At 38.9% G+C, this 21599-nt stretch overlaps 1 protein-coding gene across 1 annotated transcript in view; it reads right to left on the minus strand.

The window, feature by feature from the left end:
• The window catches only part of TMEM132D (transmembrane protein 132D), a 271069-nt gene that overhangs the window by 149576 nt on the left and 99894 nt on the right, over positions 1–21599 (minus strand). Inside the window, exon 3 of the mRNA XM_052797571.1 lies at positions 7958–8104. Within this exon, the coding sequence (XP_052653531.1) occupies positions 7958–8104 (147 nt within the window). The remainder of the gene's footprint in view (positions 1–7957; positions 8105–21599) is intronic.

The raw sequence follows: 21599 nt of genomic DNA on the forward strand, positions 1-21599 counted from the left end.
TAAGGACTACAGTGCTAAGTACCACAAACACAGAGCAAGCATGATGATGATGAATCCTTAAGGTTCTTAAGGGACATCATTCCTCCTCAAGTTTAAAATTATATTTATCACACTGGATAACACCAGGGTAAAAACAAAGACACTAAATATGCATGAGGTTATCCAGACTGTTGGAAATGTCCTTTAGCTACTTCAACACCATACAGAAATAAAGGCATCTCCTCTACAAGGGAGGTGGCAGAAATACCCTTAAAAAACCTGCAATATCACCGAAGGAGAAAGAGAGGAGAGAGGACAAAAAACCCCAATGTATCTGTGAATGATTTGCCCTCTCTGTAACTGACTTTCGTCAGCAAATTACTTAGGCCTAGATTGTTTCCCTCAAATTATTTGATTCCCAGTTCTGCATGCCAAGAACTCTCCATGAAAGGGGATTAAACACCTAACATTATTTATTGTTCACAGATTTTACAGAGGCAGATCATTTAATCTGAACAATTACAGTGTCTTCAGAAGACTCCCTCTAGACAATTCCTGGCATTTTAGCAAAGTCATGCTGATCATTGTGCTATAGAACCTCATTTTATAGAGGGTACTATATATCAAAGAAAACAGGGCTAATTACAAGCACATCATAGACTGCTTTGTGTCTTGAGAACTTCTTGAAATGCCAAAAATGTAACTCTGCCTGCTCCCATGTAAGCATTATAATAGTCTCTAGTTACACGAGCACAGGAATCATCAGAATTTCTCCCAGGACTTCTCAGGTTCATCCAACAAACCTCCACCTTTTGAGCTATCACAATAACTGTTGATGAAGATAGCATACCTTTTCTCAAATTCCTAGCTAAGCTCATGAGCAAGGGAATACCAAGTACCTGTTATACATTCGATTTTGGTATCATTAGGGAACCTCACATGTGCAGTACTTATTGGATCCTTGCTTTCCATGATTACTTCTGTACATAAAATAAAAATCAATAAAATTCAGTCCAAAAATACAAAGGGGATAAACCCCCCCTGCTTTCAGATGAGCTAGGACAGGAAATTAAATTCATCCTTCCTTACAAGCATGCTTCCTGCAGCCAAAATTCCTTCTGTTCAAAGCTCTACCCTGGGGTCACAGCTGAAACAAGTTGGGAGAGGTTATCCTGATGCTAGCATATGTGAAACATGGAACTGGTCCAACTCAAATTAAGAAACATTTTCTCAGGTTGTCTTCTGCTGTGACATTGTAGAGGATACAGAATTTCCTCCCAGGGTTTCTGGATATACAAAGGTGGACAACCTGTAATGGACAGAAGTGTTGGATAAGGCGTCTACACTGAAGATGGTGGACAGTCTGTGAACGGCCACTGGCCTGTGACCAGTCAGGCCATTAGGACACCAGTCTGCAGTCACTACTGTCTGTAATTATTCATTGGATTTATTTTCCACCTGGGATAGACTGTCACAAAAGCAGAGCCAAATATAATAATGCGCTAGAAAATGACCACAGATTCTAGGACAAATTAGGCCTAGCGCAAAACCCTCTCAAATTAACATGACGTCTTTATCAGTTTATTGTATTTTCTCCCACTTCTTATCATTATTCCTACACATACAATGAGAGCTGACAGTTGATAACTCCAGTTCTCCCTGGGGTCTGTAGTGAGCTGGCATAAATGTGACAGTGATCCCAACTCCCTGCTTCAAGAATTCAAGTCCCGGAAAACCTGCAGACCCTGAGTTGCCACTGAAAAAAGTGGCCCCTGTCCCTGATCCCTTCTGACCCCACTGCAACCTCTAGAAGCTAAGGGTGCAATATGTACTAGATCAAAGTGGCTAGTAACTAAAGCTTCAATTACTCTTTTCAGTTACTTTTAGCTAGGGCCGGAGCGGTAAAGATCAGGAGAAAACAGTCAACATATCAATGTATTATGGAAACATGCAGTGCTTTTGAAGGATATTCTTCACCTTGCACTGCTAAAACCATATAAAGCAACAATCAGCTGCACTGCAGTAAATCCTGCCTCCGCCCTAAAACTTTTTGGCATATTTTTATTCATTGCACTTGACCACAAAGTTCAATAAAAGCCCTTATACTATCTCTGTGCTTATCATGTACCCTTCTAAAGAGGTAGTGCCTGACTTTCTCCCATTCAGCACAAAAAATCCTACAGGTGATGGAGGTATAAAAAGGTACAGGCACTACTGATAATCTCCTTTACTTCCCTGACTATTCAGTCCTGTTGTGAACTGTTAAGTCACGTCAAGTTACATTTCAGGGGTACTTCACCTTCACCATTTTCCTTAAGATGATATGCATGTAGCTCTGAGTATCACCAACTGCAAGCCGTTAGGAGATAGTAAATGCTATATAACTGTACGTTATTATTTCAAAAGGATAATCCCTGAATGAGGGAATTATATTTTATTTTATTTTTCTGAACTGCTTCAAAAGACAGCATCAGCAATTCAATGCTAATTGTCATTATTCCCGTTTCCAATAACATTAGGCTCACAAACAAAAGAACGCAGGAATAGCCTTCCTCTTTAAGGAGAGCCCTAAAATTCAGCTGAGATTAAAGGGAATCTTCTTTGTAATGACAGCTGAATTGCCCTGTGGTATCTCCCTCATGTAAACGTCAGAGATATAGGAACACAGTCCATCTCTATGATGCCAGAAGGCTATCTACATGCCTTTGAAGTGCTTTCCCGCACTCTTTTTGTTTTTAGATGAACGAGTCTCTTTCAAACAAACGGGTGAAAGTGTTGGCTAATAATGCCTTTATCTAATAGTTGTTGGTTAATATTTCATCTTTCTTTTGATTTGTTTCAAGATGATAACCATAAACCTTTTTTCTAGTATATGAGCACTGAGTAGGATGCTAGAGAGAGATTCTGCATTTCTTGATACATAAAATAGTTTTCTTTTTAAAAAATGAAAAACGTGGTCAATATGTAAAAGAATGATGCACGGTTCATACAAATTTATTTTGCCTCAACATCTCAAAAGGTTCTCTCAGAGGGCACATTTAAATTTTAAAATGAGAAATAGAAGTTTGTGACTAAATGCTTTCAAAGGGTGGAATGTAAACATGACTTCTGAGATGTTTAGTACTTTCATGTCATCACAACATATAAACTCTTAGAAGCCTGGAAGTTTCAAATAACACAGGAAGGCAAAAGAAAAACCCAAATGGTACACAGTAGGAAACTCTAAAGCTACCCAGGATAAATATGTTTACAGCTAATCATTACCCATATGCCTTGGAAGTATAAATGGAGTTAAACTCTGGTATTTCAGAATCAAATTAACATATTATATCTACCTGATAATACATATCTTAACGTATTATATCAGCATCAGTGATGCTGAGTGAATAGCCAGTTTTTTAGGGCTGAATAATTATTCTCAGAAAGTAATTTTGGAACCACATAAAAGATATCTCTCTTCTTCCTTCCCTCCTGCCCACCCACCCCAAAATAAAAACAGTATTAAAAGGAACAGGAAAATCTTTTGCTCAGAATTCACATATCACTTCGTACTTTGAAGAAAAAAAAAAAATCAAATAATCTCTTGGGTTACCATAAAAATACCCAAACATACACCCTAACCCAACCTTTTGCCCACTCCGCCCATCCAGCTTTTTTAATATCGTATTTTAATATATCCCATCTGAAAGCATGTATGATTTCTACAGTCTTTTTCTTGCTTTAGTTTCATCAGGATAAACTGAAGCTCATGTGATTCACACATCATGTTATGGCACAAAATACATTTGAAATTATTTTTGCTACATCATGCATCTTTTCTGTAATTCCATTGAGTAGAAAATTTTCTTTCCAAGCAATAATATACCTCTAGCTGATAAAGTCATATGAGCACATGAATAGCAAGGAAAAAAAAAATAATGGTGATCTTAAACATAAAACTACTTTTATGAAGCATTTTGATGAACACTAGCAAGAGACATAATGTAATTATTGTGGCTATTAGGCTGTTATTTATGTCAAATTTGTTGCTTTTGTTGCTTCAGAAGCATTTTAGGATTATAGAACTCTTGAGAGTCTATCAAATGTACTGGCAGATGCAACAAGTAAGAGAATGAGGCAATAACTCACTGCTGTTACAACATGAAAACTAAATGTTAAATAACTAGATCTGAAAATGAGAAACATAGGGCACTAAGGATAAGATATAAATGTAATAAAGTATCATGTAGGAAAATCAAAGGCAATGCTGCCATATGTTTTCCTGTCACCTGTTATTGTCTAATATCAAGTTAATTTCTTGTATGATAAAAGTGTTAAGAAAATTAAGCATTGAAATACGGTATCATGAAAAAAATGTCACGCAGGAACAAATGAAGGATATAGCGCAGAAAATGCTGTCAATTGTCTCTTACTGTGTCAATATTATCACAGACTGATTCAGTCAGTCATAGTTCAAAATGAAGATAAGTTTCTCTACTAAGAGCAGGACCAGCCCAACTTCTGGTTTCAGGCAGCGTAAGCCAATAAATCCTTTGATGTTACAGAACTTAACCCAAAAGTGCAAGTGGAAAGGTATCAGAAGAAATGCTACCTTTGTAACATTTCCAACAATAACAATAGAGAAAAGGAAATTACTGAGCAAAGCTTATCCATGGTATAGTTCAAACACATTTGGAGATAAAGCAGTAAATGGTCATATCCAGACATTAAGGTTCTACTCAGAGATGGCCAAGCTTTGTCTACAATTATTTTGCATTTGCTTGGATCAATGGCCTCATTCCTGCCATAAGCACAGAGAACAATAATGTATTCTCCAACAGAATAACAAGCATTTGTACACAAAAATATGAACATGAATAAAATATTTTAAGAGGGTCATGACACCCATTATTATCATATCAGAACATCCTGCTTAGTGTCTCCAAAGCAGCTATGGATACAGGAAAGTGCTATCAATCGTGTTTTGCAGTCGAGGAAAATCCAATAAATCTGCATCTTTAGCCACTGCAATAATTTTCCAACCCCATCCCACCTGGCATGCTTCCAGTCCAACAGGAAGCATGGGAGAAGAACAGACGGGAATCCAGAACTTCCACTTTTGGTTATTCTTCTTCTCAATCATCACTAGCACAGCAGAGATGCTCACTTTCAGGTACAATGAGAAACAGCAGTAACCCAAGAAAACATTCCAAAAATGCAGTACTCCTTTAATCTCATCTTTCTATTCTATTCACTTCATTACAGGAGGAATTAAGAAAAAGAAAGACCAGCTAACTTTCAAAGGAAAGAAGTAAACGATGACACATATTAGGATGTATCTCCCTGATTTAATCAGTGTTTAAGTGTCTCCCAAGTCACATTTCTAAGCCACCGATTAGTTCCCATCATACCATTTTCTGTTTGGTTTTTTAGTCATCTGCATGACAATAGAGAGATGGAAGATAGATGCTTCACAAAGAAGAACAGAAGTGCTGTACAGATGCTACAAGTAGTAAGCCCATCTAATAATCTCATGGGTCAGGATTTAGAGTGTTACAAAATTATTATTGCCCGAGAATGAAATCAGAAGAATTGGGGAGAACTTTATAATTGCTTCACCATTAATCTGGAACACTGTCGCAAGCCCTTAATAAGCAAGGCACTGAGAACTTCAAATCATATTTGACAGATGGGCTTAATTAGTTATTCTCACACAGACTCATAATATTTGCTGTTAATATTCATTCTAAAACACCCTGCTGGCTGTGATAATATTTATATGTTAATCCTGTTATGATAAGCTTTCAGTGCCAAAACCTCTCCAAATAAAATGACTGATATATTTCAAACTTCGATAAATAAATGCTCAGGCATCCTGGTTAAGTTTGTCACTTGCACAAGTGCCTCCTTAATCCGCGAAATTACACCTGTCACAGTAAGTTAGCTTTATTAACACTATTTTCTGATCCATGTAAAACTATCAGAAACACAAAGGCATTGAATCTTCAGTTAATTAACATTGCCACCTTTGCATTCATGTGATCAGATCTCTGGTTTTTAAGAGTAATTAAACAATATGCAAACAGCTTGTTGAATTTCTAAATAAACTATGGAGGCAAACAATTTGGTAAGAGACATCAATATTTAGCTGTTATCCATTGTGCATATTTAGTGACATCAAACATGTTTAGATAAGGAAAAAAGTGTTTCCCCCAAAACATTGAACACACTCTCTTCCCCCATATAATGCTTGATCTTACTTCTTAAAATGAATAGCAAACCAGATATGACTAAATTTAATGAGGAAAACAACATACTGAATAATAAATTGAAAATATTTTGCATTTGTTTACAAACAATGAGGAAGAAGTTCTCAAAAGTGAGAAAACCACAAAATCTCAACTGAGAACTCCGATGGAATAAGTCAAACCAGAAGTTATATAAGATTTACACATATACCTTGTCTTCACTTGATTTTCTTTCCAGTAAAATCTAATATGTATATGAACTCACATTTCTTTTAATAAATGTGAAGCAATGCTTATACTCAGCATGTGAAAGTACACAGAATCCACAACCACTGCATGAAAGGTGACATAATTTATTTTTTTGTGTACAAGGGGTCATTTTGAAGGCTTGCTGCTGAATGATGAATAGTGAAGAGAAGTTGCCAAGCTTCAATTCACCCATGAGGTTGCATTATATTTTCCTGATGAGGAAGAGAAATCAGGCAAATACACTGTATGGACCCAACAAGATAAAGTGTGATGGAAAACTCATTGTTGAAATAATCTTTGATTTTGATCCGATGCCCATTTCAGTCAATGAAAATATTCACACTGTCTTCAAATAGCTTTGAACTGGTGTTTTAAAGAATGTGTCTGACAGATCGTGCTAGACAGTGGGAAGCTCTGACCTTGGCATATATACACATTGCTTCTTTGACCAATAAAATTCAGTCAGGTACAAGACAATATATGGTTTAGATGAGAAAATTCAGGATACAATAGCAGAGAAATTGTGTAGAATGTGAGTTATAATAAAGAGAAAGTGATTTATGTCATGATTATGACGGGAAATTCTTCCCTTCCTTTTTTTCGTATACCCAGTTTGCAAAGACAAGAAAATTGATAGTTATTAGGCTCAGACAGTATTTATTTAAAAATTCTAAACCACATAATAAATCCCCAAAGCCTATAAGATTTTGTAAAATTTCAGAGAACAGCAGAGAACTTCCATGTTATATGGCAAGTTTTCTAACAGCAATGCCAAACACAATACATATGCTGGCAGTCAGATCCTTATAAATATGCACTTGACATACAGTTCCATAAAAAATGAACAAGCAGCAGCAAATGACATAAAAATGTATTCATTAAAGCAATCAGTTGTGATTAGAAAAGGAACATCCATCTGCCAGATGAAGGCTGTTTAAGACAGGTGGGTCAGTGTCCTAAGTTGTTGTACAATGGGAATGGAAAATAGAAAATCTATTCCCTTCTGCAGATTAAAAATTCATATAAATCTCACCAACAAAAATGTGGGTTTGATACCAGGAGTATGTTTTAGTTTCCTTTGGATAAAAAAAAAAAAAAATTCACCAAAAAAACCCCAAGCAAAAATAAAAAACCCAACCAAAAAACCCTACCACAAACAGCCCTGTAATTACCCCCTGCTATAATGCCTGGCAGCAAATAATTTGAAGATTTAACCAGTCACAATTGAATTCTAAGATATGAAACATGTTCTTCTAAATACTCTGTGAAAGCAATATTTCCTGCTAGTTTTAACTTCCTTTGAGTATTAGGATTGAATAACATATTGTTCAAAATGTATGTGGTAGAATTAGCAATGAACTACAAAATAAAGACAGCCACAGCTTTTCCAAAAGCATTTTCATCATGTGCTGTAATAAAACTTACTAAAATCATGGCAAAATGCTTTGAAAAGGAAAACCAGCCGTTAGTTATTAAAAGATAGACTGCTGGAAATGACCTACCTGTTTTCAGAGGCAGCAGATTTCCTCTGGCAAACAATAACAGCTGGTGCGTATTTCCCAGTATAATCCATGCTCTCTCTGACGTCCCATAAGTATGGGCTGCTGGCTCTTACACTGAAAACGTTCACACCTTTCTTCACCTTTGCCCTAGGAGGAAAAAGAGGATATTTCACCAATTAGATACAAAATGTCAGCTCGATCTGTTACTTATTTCTTCATTATTTTCTCATTACTGCCCCACAGAAAATGCTACCACTCATTAAAGTTCAACAGTATTACAAGGAAAAGTGATGAGAGAATTAAGAATTCCATATTTTGAAGAAATTATATCAAGATAGAAATCTTATTGAACTAATGGTAATTACAGCTTTAGTCATAGCTAAATTGCAGAGTAGATATGTTCTGGAGCACGCTCCTCACCCCTGCTCTTCCATTATCCACACTGTGGGCACCACTGAGCACGTTAAGGCTCTCTTGTGACTAGAAGTTATTGTATTGGAGAGGAAAGTATCATTTTTGTCACAAAAGAAGTCAGGTTGTTGCTGGGGCTTATATCTGGAGTGAGAACCCATTGCTAGGTCTCATCTTACAAGCAAAATCTACCTTTTCTTTTCCTCCCTCCCCAGATTACTCAAAGATGACATTTCATATCTTTGCTCCAATTTTCATCATCTTTCTGAGTCCATGACATTTCTTCATTTTCTTTTAATATTGTTGGGTTTAACTGTTCTATCAGCTCTGATCCTAAAAATACTTAGAAATACTCTTATTTTTCCACAAGCGACTAGTTTCTTTGGAAGTCTGTTTCTATATATCAGGTTAGAAAATAGGAAAAGCCGTGTGACAAAGCTTTACAGTCATGACAACTGGACTGGCTCCTACTGAGAAGTACTTTCTGGTCCTCATGTTTTAGCATAATACTTCTGGTTTTGAATAACCAGTGGAGAACAACAGCAATATATATGTATTTTTAAATATTTGTTTTATTTCCTCTTAGCAGGTGTTGCATTCCTTAATTCTTTCTCTCCCTTTCTTTAATTAAATAGCTAAATTTTAATCTTAAGACACTACTGAATTAGTCCACAGCTATATAACTTTGGCCAATTTACTGAATTAGGAGTTTCTGGTGTTGTTAACTTTTGGTTTCTGAATGTGTTTACAAAAACAAGAAGTCTATTGTGGTCAAACAGCCTCTTATATGAGCTGTCAGGAAATGACAGTTTAATTATATTTGCTTAAAATCTCATACACAAAATCCATTCAGTGTTATGGCAAGTTCTTCATTCTGGGCAAAAAAACAAAAAGGTATGTGATTTTTTGTATAAACAGCTGCTGCCATGCAGAGATGCTAACATCAGTAAAACAAGCACTACCAGCTCTGCCTCTGCATGAAATTACTTGTGAAATCTTTGAAGGACAACATCCACACAGAAGTTTTCAGAATAAAAAGCCAAAGGATTCCTTCAACTGTCTTGGACAAAAAGGGTTATCTCATTTCTCCTACTACTAACTCAATAGCAGTGCCTGTAATTTCCTTAGCACATCCAGAAGATTTAATACATGAAGGCTGCCAATTTGTGTTCAAGTTCTTCTATGCTAATTTCACAACATGTATTTTAAGTAGGTGCAGTTACTGCTCCTAGACTACAAACATTCCTCAGGATCAATGGTCAAAGAAGAGTGGAAATTAAACTGCATTCCTGGCATCTTAGAGAAAGAGAGGGAGACAGAAAAAGGCCAGACAATCTGGATGAAACATTTTCCAGCATATGTCTTTAGCTATTCCTAGTGACCAGCATCTGGTCCCACCTTTCTGTTCCACATCAAGAAAGGAAAGCTGCTGGGTGTCACCTAAGACCAATGATAGAAAAGTAATTTCCACTTCACAGGGAAGTGAGGGTGGCTCGGCTCTTTCCAAGTTAACCTGGCTATGATTAAGAAGCTCATACCCACCCTTCCAGCTCTCTAATGTGGTCACTGTCTCTCCAGTAGTTGATGACGGCTGATGAGAAGCTGCTGGTGTGGGATTTGGGCCACCTAGCTGAGCTGATGTGTTTGAAAAGGCAACTGTCTCGACGGAGCCAACTCGCTGTGCTTAGCTCCAGCACAGGACAGTAACTGAATCACTCACAGCCAGAGACTGCTTGCAAGGACGCAAATGAGTGGCTGGTTTCATGTCACAAAGCCACACATCTCTGGAGCTTGTGCTGTGTGTAAGCTTACCTGTGTGCAAGGTTCACCCCTCAGGTTTGCCACCCAGGTCTAATAAACCACTGGTGTAGTGCGCAGTATATTTGATCAGTAACCGATTGCTGCCCCCACCGTCTGCGCATGCCAATGAGTACGCCTAAGACTTCTATGTGTCGTGGAGCCTCCCTGGGACACGTGAAGGAACACTGATCCTGCTGTGAGACATTTGGACAAAGATACTAAGACTTTGAATTCTCCTGGACAAGATTTCGGGATATGGGGAAGGGTACGTGTCCTGGAAACCCAAGCAGACGGTAGCCTTACATAAAAGAAACCATTTTCCCATGACTGGAGGTTAAGAGCAATTACTATGTCACAATTGCTACCTAAAAACACACAACAGATTATATTGACTGTACAACAGCTATGTTTTTGAATGGTTTATTAACAAAACTGGTAGGGAATCAAGAAAAAAGCAGCCTTAGACGATAGCATAGTCTAACTTGCTCTGCTGGCACAGTATGCAATAGCTTTACTGCAATTGAGAAAGCTGTGCAGGGTCTCAGTACTGCTAGGTAAACACACGCTGAAAATATTTCTCACTTATTTTTTAAAAAGCATTAAAAAACAGATTAAAAGAAGCGTACAAACACAGACACATAAGTGATACCATCATCTGATTTTCTGTCTGCATTCCTTTAACTGCCAGAGCAATGAGGTAAACCAGAAAAATGGACACAAAACCAGCAAGACAAGCTGAATTTCTTTATCCTTGACATTCACTTTACCCAATGACAAACTGCCATCCTGCACTAATTTCTGATGTTTCAAAACAAATGCAGATCCTTGTATATACTCCTTGGGGTAATTGCAGACTATGGATCAGGATTTCTTAGGAGAGTTTCTGCTAAGGTCTAATTTAGTCATCTACTAAAAGCCCCAAACCCCTAATTTTACTGAAAACAATAACACAAGAAGATTGTTGTTTTCTACAGAATTAGAGGTTAGGAACTCTTTTTAAAGAATCAGTTAAATATAATTCTATAATTAGCACAAAACCTTCAATTCCATGATCCCAGGAAACGCTTTTTCTTCCAGTATGTCTCAATACTGCGTTTGCCAGTGTTGGGGAATTACAGAATTTTATTCACCCAATTTACAATGGCAGTAGCACTTTACAATTACCAAAGAATGACCTGGATGAAACAGGGTTAATAATAACTGAAGGTATGTTATTTGTCAACAGATAAAACTGAAGATACCTGAGGTGAAAACACTGTAACTGCTGTCAGAGCTCAATTACTTTCTTGCAAATCTGCTTTATTGAATTGCCTGGCTGTCACAGGGCAAGCTGGGTCTTTGACCCTTCAGCTGCTCTTGAGAGTACTCATGAGACAGCCTCTTGGTTCAGCCACAGTTCAGCCTACTAAGATTTCTCAACTGCAATACACAAATAGGTGTATGACAAAGCTTTTTCGTGTATTTGCTCACAGTTAACAGTCTAAGTACAACAGACTGTACCTTTGCTTAAAACACTCTGGCGGGGCAGCAGCAGGTAAAGTTGTTCGAGTATTTTGTGCCCATCACTTCACTTTGGGCCAGATTCTACTTCGGAAGAGAGGAGGAAAGAAAGAACTTATTAAACATTTCGATCATGGTTGGTTTTGGGTGGCTGGCTTTTTTCAAACAAGGAGCCTTCCCAACTAAACACTTTCATAGGTATTTCTACAAGCTGTTATTTACCTCTGGATCACTGCTCACAGTGCAGCACATCAGTTACTGAGACTCCTAAGTAGCTCACCCCTTGCACCAAATCAATCATGGCAAACAAAGCCCTTGGGAGTCCTCAATCCCTGAAAACCCATCAGTGCTGACAGGGTACAAATCAGGGGAAGGGAGAAAGAAAAAAACATAGAAGGGGCTCCCAGAATCAATACATCACACCTGAAATCAAGGAAATATATCTCCTAAGTGCATAAAGATAGTGATTCCCAATTCTGTCTCATGACCTACTAAACACTGTGTTTACTATAGTGATAAAAGAGGCTTCAACTTGACCAATTAAAATGCAAGCAACATCCTCTCCCATTTATCAAAGCATCTGTTTTAGCATCTCCCAGTTTTTGCAGTTTACAACCAGTTAGCGCTTAGCTTTCAGCCCATGTCATTACTGCAGGCTGGTAATGGCTGTGAAATTGTTACTTAAGTGTTGTATAAAGTAGAACAGCTGGCTGGTGAAAAATAACAGCATTACAGCACTTGTGCTGCTAAATGCCATAGTACAATGTCAACAAAGTGTCTGGTTTGAAGCATCACGGGGGATGGAAAGAGAGAGCGAGAGCACACACACGCAAATTCACCCTCAAGAGGTGCAAGAGATCAAAGACAAGGAGCATGCAGAAGCTGCAGATATCCCGCCACAGGCAGGACTCCCCTCTCCACGGTTTACTCCTGACAATGTCCTGCATGCAGCATACTAATATCACACATCCCTCCATTCCAAAACAAAGTGCAAATAAACAGGGAGTCTAACCCCTAAACAGCTCTAAATAAATATGTTTTAGACCCATGACATTGAATCTAGTTTTTTATTACTGTGAGCGCTCAGGGCAAAGATCTGTGGGAACCTTTCATGCTCCTTCCGAGAAAGTGAGCTACTTTCAACATCAAAGGAATAAAAAGAAAAGGGAGGCTGTTAACACAGGTGCTACCGCTGGTTATCATCTTGTTACCAGTGGCGACTAGAAGGTGGCAGATAAATAGTGTGCAGAGAGGTACATTTTTGAGAGCTTCTAGGCACCTAACAGCCATTGCAGTGGGCTCTGAATTTGCCTTGTCATCATATCTCCCTCAAAGCACTTCAGAAATAACTTGAAGGGGTTTCTATTTGTGTTTATCTTTAGTGCTTTTTCCCTAGAGCCTAATCTTAACCCAGCAACAGGGAGACACCAAAGCAGTGTTTAGCTGTACAGGATGGCAGTCTTCGCTTTGCTAATATTCACCACCTTTGGACAGCAGGGACAGCAGTAAGAGGCGTAGGAGAGGCTTTCCTCCCACTAGTCCATTTCAAACCAAAGGCAAGCAAAATGTGAGCAGAAAGGGACCTGACCATAGCTCTTCAAGTCATAAGATGAAGAAATCGGGTTCATTTCCACTCACTGGAAAGTCTAACGCACTGATCTAAGACAGCAGCAAAATACTCCCTGCAAGAAACCCTGAAAGTATTCACGGTCCTAACCGGTAAATGCCCAATGTATGTCATTGCCCAGACCCCATTTTTGTTGATGGTCATGTGTTGCTCTTTATGCAGGCTCTTTCCAGTGACATCACCTCTTGATCCAATAACATATTACTGCTTCTGGAGGTGGAAACATCTAGTCGGTGTTTCCTGGAGCTCCACTGATGTGAGCTTCAAAGAGGCCAAAAAGCTAAAATAGCCATCCTCCAGACTCTAACCGTGAACTGACAGAGCTCATCAGGGTCTTTCTGAAGACCAGAATTAAATGTCATAGCTTGAGAATCAGGTAGTATGGGACTGGATGCTACCATGGGATCTAAAAATCTAGACAGCAATTTTGGCGTGACTAAGCTGTAGATCTATTCAAAGAATTCCCAGGTAGCTGTCTCTTGCTGGCAAGTCAGTAAGAGCAGAATGATCACTGTCTCAAAGCTAACACTTGGCGTATATTAAATGCAGTCATCCTCTGCAGTGTCTGAGGTCATTCTATTGCTGCATGTTGCATAAATGAGACATGTTGATACCAGAATGCTTCAGTCTGACATTTACATCCTGATGTTTCACCTCCTGCAAACAACTTCCCCCCCTCCCAGAGGCTTGATTCTACTAAGCAATCCCAGGACCAGTTCCGTTCTCTTTTCAAGCATGGAAAAATGAATATGTGTTACTGCCCACCATCATCATCCTTCAGACTATTGCCAATTTTGGGGGGTTTGGTTACTTTCAGCAGGTTCAGAGAGATGATCTAGAGCCAAAATATATGCTTATGTGGCAGTGACCCATTTCTTACCTTACACTGCTTGTGCTGCACCTGCAGCTCTCTGTGCTCAAAGAATCGTATTAAAATGCACTGAAACATTAGACAGCAATGGCAAACAGCAGCAAATTTTCTGCCTTTAATTCCAGACAGGCTTCTTTTTGATTTTTGGAGTACCCAAATTAAAGACAACACAGGAAAGACAGGTTTCTGAATGCCAGAAAAGCTAGTAAGCTAATGAATAGCACTGGAATGAGAATTAAGTATGTTTGTTAGAGAGCACACCAAATATAACAAAAGTAAAAGAGTGTGAAGCATGGAACCAAGCTTCCTAGTGAATGCAAAAACCAGAGGTAATTCAGTGGACAGCAGGCCCCTTTGTCTTTCCAGTCTTCCTGAAAATCTGTACTCGCAGCACACTCTCCTCCTGTTTGAGAAGTCCTCGACAGATTAGGGCTTCTTGGTATCGGAAGACACCACTTCTACCTCAGCTAGTGCTGGAACTTTGTGTTACTGTGGGGGGTTCTTGTAGCAAAACAGGAATCAGGGTAAATACTTTTAGCATAAGTGTTCCAGTCACTTCCTTTTGCAAAAGCATTTTTTTTCCTATTGACTTCTAAAGACTGACCTGGACATATTTCTTATATAAACAGAGCTCATCCAATTAACCACTCCATGGTGCAAGGAGGACTGGTTGGAATTTGTGTTCCCAGCATTTCCACTTCTAATTTTATGTACAACATTAAGGTGATGCTAAATTTATACACTTTAAGGCCATACTCTTCTTTTGCCTCCCTCTGCAGTTTCATTGCTCTTTACGGCTGAAGCTAATATAGGACAGAACTTGAGCCTGAAAGAGATTCATCTCTTTGAACCTCAATCAAAAATAAAATGTGTCTGTCATTGAGAAAACAGGCAGAACTCAGCCTGTTTTTGTTAAACTGAAGGCTTATTTGCAGTGAGTGGATGAAAACCAAATGTACAAAGGCTTTCTGGATTTGTATCTATCATGAACCCCTGAAGAAATAGACCATTAAAAAAAAAAAAAAAATGTTTTGCCTATCAGGAGCAAGCCTTCATGGTTTAAACTCTCAGTGGAAGGAACTGTATTTGGGAAGGGCTCATTTAAACAAACTGGTTTAGAACCGACTAAACAAAATTGCAGCTTTCTCAGTGCAACAGGAATGACATATCACAAAAATTAGGTCATGTAGTAAGACACGTCATAGTAACCATCTGAATGTCTGGCTTTTAATTTCATAATCAATTTTGGCATGGCTTATAAAAGGTAGGATTTGGATGCCAGGATTTAATGTACAGAGCTGGCTTTTGTAAGGTTTTTTGTTTTGTTTTCCCCGTTGAATACTTCATGTACAAACCAGTGTTGTCAGTTGTTTTCAGAGAAGGTGCCTCAAAGTTTCTTCAGATTACACTAATAGTTTCACTGATTGAAAATCCACAACAGAAGAGAATCGGGAGTCCCTGAGATACTGATGGAGTTAGAATAATTTATGGAGAGCGGTCTAGCACAACATAAGCTATTTAAAGCTGTATAATATACCCACAAACTCTTATTAAGGTCTGTGGTTTCCAGCCCTGTGAGACAGAAACCAGTTATCATTATGCATCACCATGAAAGTAGATTAAAATTAAATCAATCTGTTTATCTATGGGTTTGCAATGCAGCTTTTCCAAAGCATAACATGTTCTCCATCTAATTAACATTTCAGGAGGAAAAACCATTCCACCCAGACACTAAACTACCCTCATTCAAATGCAGATATTACAAAAATATAGCCCAGGTGGATTTATAACAAAATTTAATTAGCAAAAGGGCACACGACCTATTTAGGCTTCAAAAGTTGAATTGTGCATACCAGGAGTTAAATAAAATAGATCTCTTTGTAATATGTATCTCTTGGACTTGCCAAAATTGTCTATTGTGCTTACAGTTTATGTGCGTGCACGCAGTTGCATATATATGTATGCATGCACACATTACACACACAGATTTAGATTTTATTCCTGTGGCTTTCAAAAAGAAAGTCCTTATTAAAAACATATTTTGCAAAACGTAAAATGCACAAGTCTGGAGAATTAAAGGGAAAGAATGCATACAAATCAATTTAAAGCAGACACAAATATAGAGTTTGTAGCTCTGACCTCTATTCACTTACAAAACAAGCCATGAGAGGGACCGATCCTCAGCAGGAACCAGAACCCTTCGTGGCCTGCAGAACTGGATTGTTTTGTTTCAGAAAGATCCTGAATTAGAGCTCAGGAAGCAAACCTTAGGAGTTATATGAGTAATAAGAATAGCACTGTGCTTCCCTTGGGACCCCAGCAGCGGTCATCTTGGGACTCCCAACGTGAAGGAAAAGTCAGAAACAGGTACTTTGTTCATAAACTCCATGTCTGTGTCAGCCAGCAGTCTGGCTGGTGCACCCTTCTGCTAATTCCATCTTGTGGACTGTACACGATGTCAAATAAGTGGCAAAGCAGTGAGAAAGAGGAAAATAGCATCATTGTAACCTGAAGTGGCACTGTAGAAATGTATGCTACTGGCAGGCAAAAAAATCTCAGTAATACGATAGGCAAGACACCACTGTTACAACTGACAACGTTGCTGTTAGCTGTGTTCTAAGGAGGTATTATTGTGTTAAGGGACAAGCTGGTACTCCTGCCCATAGCCATATCTCAATATGAATTATGAAACAAGCGCAGAGGTGTTTAAGAGGAGATACTGTCTTAAGGTTGATAGTTAGAGGTCAAGGTGAGGAGCTAATCCATGATCTCTTTTTACCCCAAACTACTCGGCAAATGCAGTGTCATGACATAACACTGACTTACTGTCACCTCTCCCAGCTGTATGGCACTTTCTCCTACATGAATAGAAAATTGGGCAATAATGAGCAACAATACGAAACAAAACAAAATATTTATGTATTCAAGGGTGTGAAGGAAAGGTGTTTGTTTACAGAAATGAAAGGCAAAGATAGATAGTGCTGCCTGCTGATTTAAAGTGGTTGGGAGCCCTGTGGTCTGTTTCCAACTACTGTTTCCAAAATAAATGCAAAAACTTGATGTAGGGTCTGAAATATATCCTTCTAAACTGCTTGTATAAAGAAAACAATGCAACACATCCCTTCCTTTCCTGGCCAAACATTGGCAAAGCTGCTAGCAGCACAGCCTGTGCAACCAATGATTTTTTTAAATTAGACTTAGATTTAAGAAAGGATAGGGAAAACAAAGCACAGTACTGGGGACTCTGTGCAGTGAAAATAGAGTGCCATTTGCCCCATTTCACAGGTGAAAAACATGGTAGGGAACAGGTACCATACCACAGCAAGCATGTGAGTGAAGCTGGTCATGAGCAACCCCCAGAGAACCACCTAGACCACAAGGTGAGTGTAAGGAAGGGTTACCCAGTTACCCGTTGCAAGGAAGTAAAACAGAGCACAGAACAACAAAACAGTTTAAGTGCTGTAGGGACATTTGTGTGTGTGTTTATGTACATGTACATATATTTTTATGCTGAGTGGGCAAGCAACAAGTGGAGAAATTCTTCTGGATTCACTTAAATTGGCTGAGAACATTAGGAGCACAGTGAATAAAGAAGACAAGGCTGGTGAACCGTGCAGTACAAGTCTTCCAAAACAAACAGTTGCAGAAATAGGAATAGAGCTATATGTTCTCTATGTATACCAAGAAGCAATGGGGTTGGTAAGACTATTTCTTTGGCTTTATCTGCAAAGCAGTGTCTGGTGCAGGACCTTTTTGTTTTGAATTCACACATTAAGACATAATTGTTGAGGGAGGCAGATACTACTCCAGAGCTAAGACCTGGCTAATCACCTTTTTACAAGACTTGAATGGAGGGATGCTGCCAGCAATCAAAACTACAAGAATTTTGACTTACCAAGCAGAATTATCAAGCAGATCAACAACCACTACCCAAACTCTCTTCAATGTGACTTCCAGCTGTCTGATGTTCAGTGAAAAAGAGTGTGCACCTTAAAGCAAATGCTTCAAGGCTGAGGCTAAAATGTACTAGCAATCACAGTAATGTCATAAACACAGATAGCACGTTTATCTCAAAAGAATCTCCCAAAATGTTCCTGTCCTCTCCTGGAGAGACTCAACTGCACAAATGCTTTGTGAACCTAATGTTCCTCCCAGGGAGGGCTCACCTCCTGCAGCCCCAGCGCTTGACACTGAATCTGCCCTTTCAGTTCTTCACAGTGACACCTTGAAACTCATGGCACTCTTGGTGAAGGGTTTGGTGCTTGGAGGTGATCTAAAAAAGGTTCTTTACTAGAAAGTTTATTTCAAACTTCATAAGCAGGACAGTTCTGAGGTATTTCCAAATCCCATCCTAATGTGAAATGAAACGGCAGTATCACTGAGCAACGAAAGAGAATATTACCTCAACAGTGCTAACGAAGACCGATCAGTGAAAATGACTTAGCACTGTTCCCTAGCAACTTCTCACAGCTGCAGATAAAATCATTTTCTGGACATCACAGAAATTGTGAATACTTAGTTCTCTTACACAGGAATCCTCTCATCCATTGCCTATATGCAACCCCCTCTAGGAGGTAACCCAGGAGCAATTTACGGCAAGCTGTACCATTACATTAACTTGTCCAAAAATTTTTTAAAAGACCCAGGAATCCATATGTGCTGCATTTGTCCTTCGTTCAATGACATGTATGTCATGTTCAAAGAATAGCATCAGAGAGACAGAAAAACAGCATATAACAATCTTTGCTGCAAAAATCCTGAGCCTGCAAACCCTTTTTTATGAAGGTGTTTTTCCTCACTCATGGGAGCAATTCCGCTGATTCCCGATGACATTACTTAAGGTTTACAGCATCAGGTCTACAGTAAAGAAAATGTAAAGTAAGTGTACAAAGAAAGAGTTCAGATTCTCTAATGGAGAAAAAAGCCTGCATTGCTCCAAAGAGTTGCTATCGGCGTAAAATAGATATTCACTAAGCAATTCAAATAGGAATTTTTGTTATATACATAAAAACTCAGGCTGAACACTATACATCTATACAGACATATTTAACCACCTTTCTGTCATCTGCACGAGTGGCTACCAAAGCAACATTTGCTAAATAATAGTAAGGAGTTCTGCTGCAGGCAAACCCTAATAGCTCAATGAAGCCACTGATGCAGAAGGGAGTTCAATTAATACAAAAATGACACTGCCCAAAATTATTCTGTGTCCTTAATGTAGGGTATACGCAACGTTGTCTGTATCCAGCTGCAGCAGTTAACCCTACTGCATGTCAAAGCACAGTTACAGTTATGATTTTAATACTGGAAGAGCCATAGAAGAGGGCTTGGCTGATCCAAGCAAGCAGAAGCAGACATCACTTGGAATTACACATAAACCTCCCTGTCGATTGCTCTCCAGGACAGAGCTATTTTGCAGGAACACAAAGGCAGCTAGTAATCCTCTCCACATATAAATCCTGAAAAACTAATAATTGCATCTCCTCTCAGCCTCAAATTTCATGCGTATCCTTGGACTGTTTTATTCTATTTGTGTGTTTTAATATAAGAAAGATGAGAAGGAGTTAGAGACTTCTCATCACAGCATACGATTGTTCTAACAACCCTACTGTGGAACTAAAATGTGTAAGAAAGCCCTAATGTCCACCTATCAGTGGTCAAAGTTAAATATATGAGAACTTAAAATACGGACTGAACAAGTATTATAGTGCATGTACATTTTTCTTTTATTTAATATTAAAACTTTGTAGCTTTAGACACCAGGTTTAATGAGTCACAATTTTTGGAAGCAAATTGCTTTTTTGAAAATAGAGAGTTTAAAAAGTTTTAGTGAGCTGACATACAGGAACCTTACTTGTGGCAATGACTGTCATTTTTTACTTCTGCAGCAAAAGCCCAGTAGCAATCAGCCAAAAATGTTAACACTTTAAATCATTTGCCACTTTTTAAAATTCTCTAGGCAGAAGTGACCACTAGGCAGTTGTTTTTGAAAGTAAAAAGGTTGTACCCCTGGCTACCAGCTGGTAGGACAAAATCTGCTAAGAAATACGAGCCCTTTTATCAGACAACCAAAACATCAACACAATGGATAAAATGGCTAGATGATAAAGTGCTGAGAGTGATGGAGTACATGGAGGCTGAAGAAACCATGACAGAGAGAGAAAAATTGCAGAAAGGGAGCCCAGGAAAATAACTTAAACCGTAAGTTTATCAGACATTGACTTTCCCTCATTCTTTAAACTATAAGAAATGTGAGCTGTAGTTTCAGGAATCTCCATGCTCCTGTTAGACAGTAAGGATTTTACAACACAGCATAACACTACCATTCAGCATGGGAAACCCATATGGCTGTAGTAAGAAGGAAATTAACAGTCTGCCCAGGGATTAAGGCATCACTCAGATCCAGTAAAATCCCAGTGCCTGTTTGCTTAGCTTCACCTCTGATCAACTAACTCTTGTGCTTTGCCAAGTGTATGTGCACTCACAAACTCAAACCCGTTTGCAGGTGGTTGACAGTTTTGATAGACTTGTGGTCAAAACTAATGTTCAAAAAAGATTCTTAGTTTCAGCCACATGCAGCAGTCTTCTCCTGACTGTGCACTGAAGCAAGTCTGGGCCATGCACTGTCCCCTCCGAGCCTGGGTCTGGACACCAGATAGGAACTGCAACACACTCCAGGTACAGCTCTGATCAGACCTCAGAGAGCATGTCATCTATTTAAACGCATGTAGTGCTGGTGTAGACCTGACACCCAAACTCAAGCCACTTGCCTTTCTGGTGTGGGGCTACTGTAACCCTCAAGCACGCTGAGACACTGCAGCTTGCCTGTTTAAGTTGGAGCAGACCCAGCAGGCCTTCCTGCAGAATTTAGCACCGAGGATATAATCCACTCCCTTCCCTCAACACACGCCACACACTGCCTTCAGTACCAGAGTTTGTAAGGGAGTCTCAGAGAGCTGTCCGTAGTGCAATAGGAAACTACGTATAGAGTGAAATGATACTGAGGACACCATGTCTAAGCTGACCCATCCCTGCTTAGCTTTTAGATCGAGGTATTTCTAGGCAATTGGTGAAAAGTCACAGATAGTACTCTCCCCTTTTAGGCTGTTTTATGTTTTTTAATGAGTTTAAGGCAGGGGAGAGGCAGACATCTGTTTCATAAAGAACATTTTTCCAGCTGTAGCTGGAATTTCTCCTGCACAAAATGTGCACACAGTGCTATCGTTCTGAAATCACACTGTTTTATTCCCAAATTGCAGAGAGGTAAATGATGAATCAATAAACATGGCAATGAAGAATTTGGTCCACAGTTCATTCAACTGCATTGAAATTAGCACTTCATGAGCCATTTTGCACACAGATTCTTTAAACAGAAAGTTTTCTTTGAAGACCTATTTCAAGTCCACAATAAAGGTAGCTCGGCATGCGTCACA

Source organism: Harpia harpyja, chromosome 9, assembly GCF_026419915.1.
Source record: "Harpia harpyja isolate bHarHar1 chromosome 9, bHarHar1 primary haplotype, whole genome shotgun sequence".
Lineage (NCBI taxonomy): Eukaryota > Metazoa > Chordata > Aves > Accipitriformes > Accipitridae > Harpia > Harpia harpyja.